At 35.2% G+C, this 4,006-nt stretch overlaps 1 protein-coding gene across 1 annotated transcript; it reads left to right on the plus strand.

Annotated features, from left to right (window-relative positions):
- On the plus strand, positions 1 to 4,006 carry LOC117105843. Its single transcript, XM_033247150.1, has 4 exons — positions 1 to 5; positions 605 to 784; positions 2,244 to 2,348; positions 2,825 to 4,006. Exons 1-4 carry the CDS (start codon positions 1 to 3, stop codon positions 2,988 to 2,990), a joined length of 456 nt encoding a protein of 151 aa, XP_033103041.1. The 3' UTR covers positions 2,991 to 4,006.

Consider the following 4,006-nt stretch of genomic DNA (forward strand, 5'->3'; position numbering starts at 1 on the left):
ATGAGGTTAGATGTTTCTTTGTATATGATCAACATGCATAATCGGCTTAAAGGGGGTTTCGCTTTAATAATAGGGAGTTTATATCAGGATTTTTAGAAACACATAATGGTCCTAAAAAATATCATTCTTGCAGACAATCGCACGAAAGAAATTTACATTTAAAATTTATTTAGAAAGACGAACAGGAAAATCAAATTAGAAATTACAAAAAAAATACAAGATTACATGGTAACATAGAATTTAAACATAAAAATATATACCCGTAATTACTTGTTACTTTTACGTTTTGGAGAAATAATAGAGGGCTGGCAAGGCCAGTCGGTTGCTGTGCCGATAAAACGTAAACACTTATGGACTATATCTATTCAATTGTGAATAAGATAATGATTTGTAAACAAAACGGAAGTTGAACGAAAGTTGATTTAAGAGATATACAGTAAAGTGCAATATTTTTGTAGTTTGTTAAAATTTAATGCTGCGCCCTCACTAAATACATAAAGCTTATTGTAATTTATTATCTCTTTTTACTTATTTACTCATAATCTCATAATAATGTTTGCTTTTATTGGTTTTGATTTGTTTTGTTTTATTTTATTTTTTTAAGAATTCAAGTACTCGAAACCCAATTGAATGTCCTTCAAGTTAAGAAGGAAGAATTAGGAAAGGAAAATTCAAATATGATTGAAAGCTTTTGCAAGACACAGGAGGAACTTAGAAATGAAAACATCGATCTTGTAAACAAAGTAAATAGATTACACAAAATATGCAATGACGCCTCTCCCGAGTGAGTATCACCATGTTTGACGCAATATTTTATTCAATTTTGAGGTTTTTCATTATTCAGAGATTTCCGATATTATTTGCCCCTTAGATTTTGTTGCTAAAAACGTGGGATCCTCGTAAAAGTGTATTATTGGAACAGTGTATTTTAGGTTCAGGCCCGTACACTGGAGGGGGGGGGGGGGTATGTATAAGCTTTTTGAGGAATTTGAGTGTTTTCCCCGCCGCTTGCGTCAGTAACGCGCCACGTACAAAACTCATTTTCTCTCTTTCTATTCACTAGAATTATCTTTATTCTCTTTTTGGTCTGCGAGTCCCATTTCCGGCCATTTAGAGATGCCATAATCATGAATTTTCTTACCTCAGCCCTATGGTGGGGCTTAGGTGTTATAGACCTGCAGTGGTGGATTCAAGTGGGCCGAGTCAACTCTGGCCTCCATTTGTGAAAAACAAAACATACAGTAACTTATAATCAAATTTAAGTCTGAGAACTCCATTTCCGGGCATAGGTGCCATCCTTCTCTATCTCTAATTCCTAAATCCGCCACGGCCCCCTATGTTAAAGTCCCTCCCTGGCCCGGTAGAATGGTGGACGTATTCGCTTCAAAATAACAACAAAGGGATGTATTTCTTTTCCTACCCTGTTCCCACAGATCAGTATAGGCTTATTTTATGAATTCTCGATTTTATATATTTTTTACGTCTACCCATCTCATCCACGACGAAAAGCGCTTGTATTGTTTGTTCATAATCGCAATTTCCATTAATCCCTAAATGGGAAAAGAGAAAATTATATTCAAGTTAGTCTAAAGGTGGCATTTGCGGCTGCCTTGGGGTGGTATAATTAAAAATTTTCCCCAACCATGGTGGGACTGAAGAAATATCGACCCTCCATCTCTGAAGGTCCCTTCCTGCCCCACTCACCCCTCATTTCTTCAAAATCTATGAAGACCTAAAAATATCAAGAACGTCCGCCACTCGACCCCAAAAGGTCTATGTCCTTAGCGCCCCCCCCCCCCCACCTCATTTGGGTCCACTTTCCACAATTCGTACCCCAAATAAAAATCCTGCGGCTCTGTTGAATATTACGTCCTAATTTGTCAGTTGTTACGATTGATTGAAATTTCCATGATGGATATGAGAATAATTATTTCGTTTAACTAAAAAGTAGGCCCTACATTTTACCCGGCACTCACTGCATCGTACGGTCGTTGGCCGACAAATCCTACTCCGCTCCGAGACGCCGTTTGGTGATGTCGGTGGTGTAGTCTGAACGGATCGTCATTAAAACGATCAGTTGCGCGTCGCGGCGCGTCGTCCCCCATCAATAGAATCGCGTCGGCCGACACCGTGGGGCGCAGTGAGTGCCCGGCTTTAGGAGGAGAGTTACCGACGTAGGCCTATATGTTACGTGAACTTCACCATGATTAACCTGCTCATTCTTATTTCTATTGTTTTTGCAGGATAATGAGACTCACAGATCTATTAGCTTGCTGCAAAGAAGACAATGAAAATTACAAATCGTCACAAGAAAAATTGATTTTGGAATTGCAAACAGTTAAAGCAAAGTAAGGTTCACAAAAAAATGATACAATTATCCTAATAATAAATAAAAAGTGGCTGTTATAGAACAATATAAAGTAAATGACAGCAGCACTTTTGAGACTAACAATATAGAATTTATTCTCTAGATTTCGTCCACACAGTGGACTTCATCAGTATTACTAATTGTAATAGTAATACGGTGGCAATGGTAATGGTAAAGGTAGCAATAGAAACAGTAATAGTAATAATAGTATAATGATAATATTTAAAAACTATGAAAAAAACATTCATACTATTAATGATATTGATGATACTAATAATTAATATTAATTAGATAAAAAATTATTATTAATATTGTTATTATTATTATTATTATTATTATTATTATTATTATTATTATTATTATTATTATTATTATTATAGTAATAAAATTATACAAAATATACTTAGGCCTATTAATTAGTTTTTATTACTGCGGTTTTCGTTTGTTTATGTGTAGATTGACTGGTAAGTTGTCGAGCTTGACTATTAATAAGGTATCCGAGATTCAGTACACCCGTGAACTTGACACTCAAAATAAAGATGTTGCTAAGGAGTTGACCATTGTGAAAGACATCATCACATCTGTACCGGAGGACGTGGGTGATTCGGAAGCTTGTGGCTGAATAGATACAATCTTCTTGTATAATGAAATATATAATTTATAATAATGTAACATACAGTGTGAAGTTAACGTTTCCTGTTGACGGTTATTTATCTAATTTAGTATGTATTATTCGGGTGGTATACATTCATTGTTTTAGGAATTGCAGACGATCCTACCCATCGCAGGGTCAGTTATTATTTTACTGTTGTTTATGCTAATATGCCCCCAATAGCATCAGTAGCTAAGTTAATTAATAGTTTTTGAAGGAAAATGTCATTTGGAGGTTGTTTTTTTTTTTCTTTCAATTAAATTAATTTGTTAACTGTGTGCTGTTGCGTTTCCATCTGCATGAGATTCCATTTTTCTTTTTGAAAAAATAAAAATCATTAAATAAAATCCTGTCCTATTTCTTCATCCTGCTTCACCTAACCTCTATTTAAACTTAGCATTTAGATAGAGGTTGGTTTCTGTTTATCATCATTATCACATTCCATTTGGTGTAAGCAAAGATAATAAATAGCAGAAGATAGAGCAGCTTCTGAATACAGTGGAACATCCGTTCGAAAGGCATTGTGGGTACACGGAACAGCAATTTTACTCCGTCTGCGCGGTGGCGCTATATAGCAATAATAAAGGCGCCGCTCTGGTTCGTTTTTTGTTTTTTTCCCTGTAGTTTCTCCACTTAGTAAAATGTTCAAATTTTACCTTATTCGCGGCAGGGCGTATGTTCCATCAATTTTAATACCATACGCAGAGCATCTCATTCTTCTGCTATTTAAGTTCTTTGGTGTAAGTTTTCCTTTTTTTTATGTGTTTCAAAATGTTATCTGGTCAAGATCATATTCACTAATGCTATATAGTTTGTACTGCAAATAATGTCTTGTTTTACCCAGAGTTAAAACAATATTTTAATAATGATATGATCATAGTGATATTTTTTTAAATCGTGACTAGAACATTAACAGCAATTAGTCTAGATCCATTTCAATAGACCTTTCCGCTAAGCCCCGCCCCTTGGATATTGTTGCTAAGGTC

Source organism: Anneissia japonica, unplaced genomic scaffold, assembly GCF_011630105.1.
Source record: "Anneissia japonica isolate Jap-2015-1 unplaced genomic scaffold, ASM1163010v1 scaffold287754_len4335492_cov202, whole genome shotgun sequence".
NCBI classification, from domain to species: Eukaryota; Metazoa; Echinodermata; class Crinoidea; order Comatulida; family Comatulidae; genus Anneissia; species Anneissia japonica.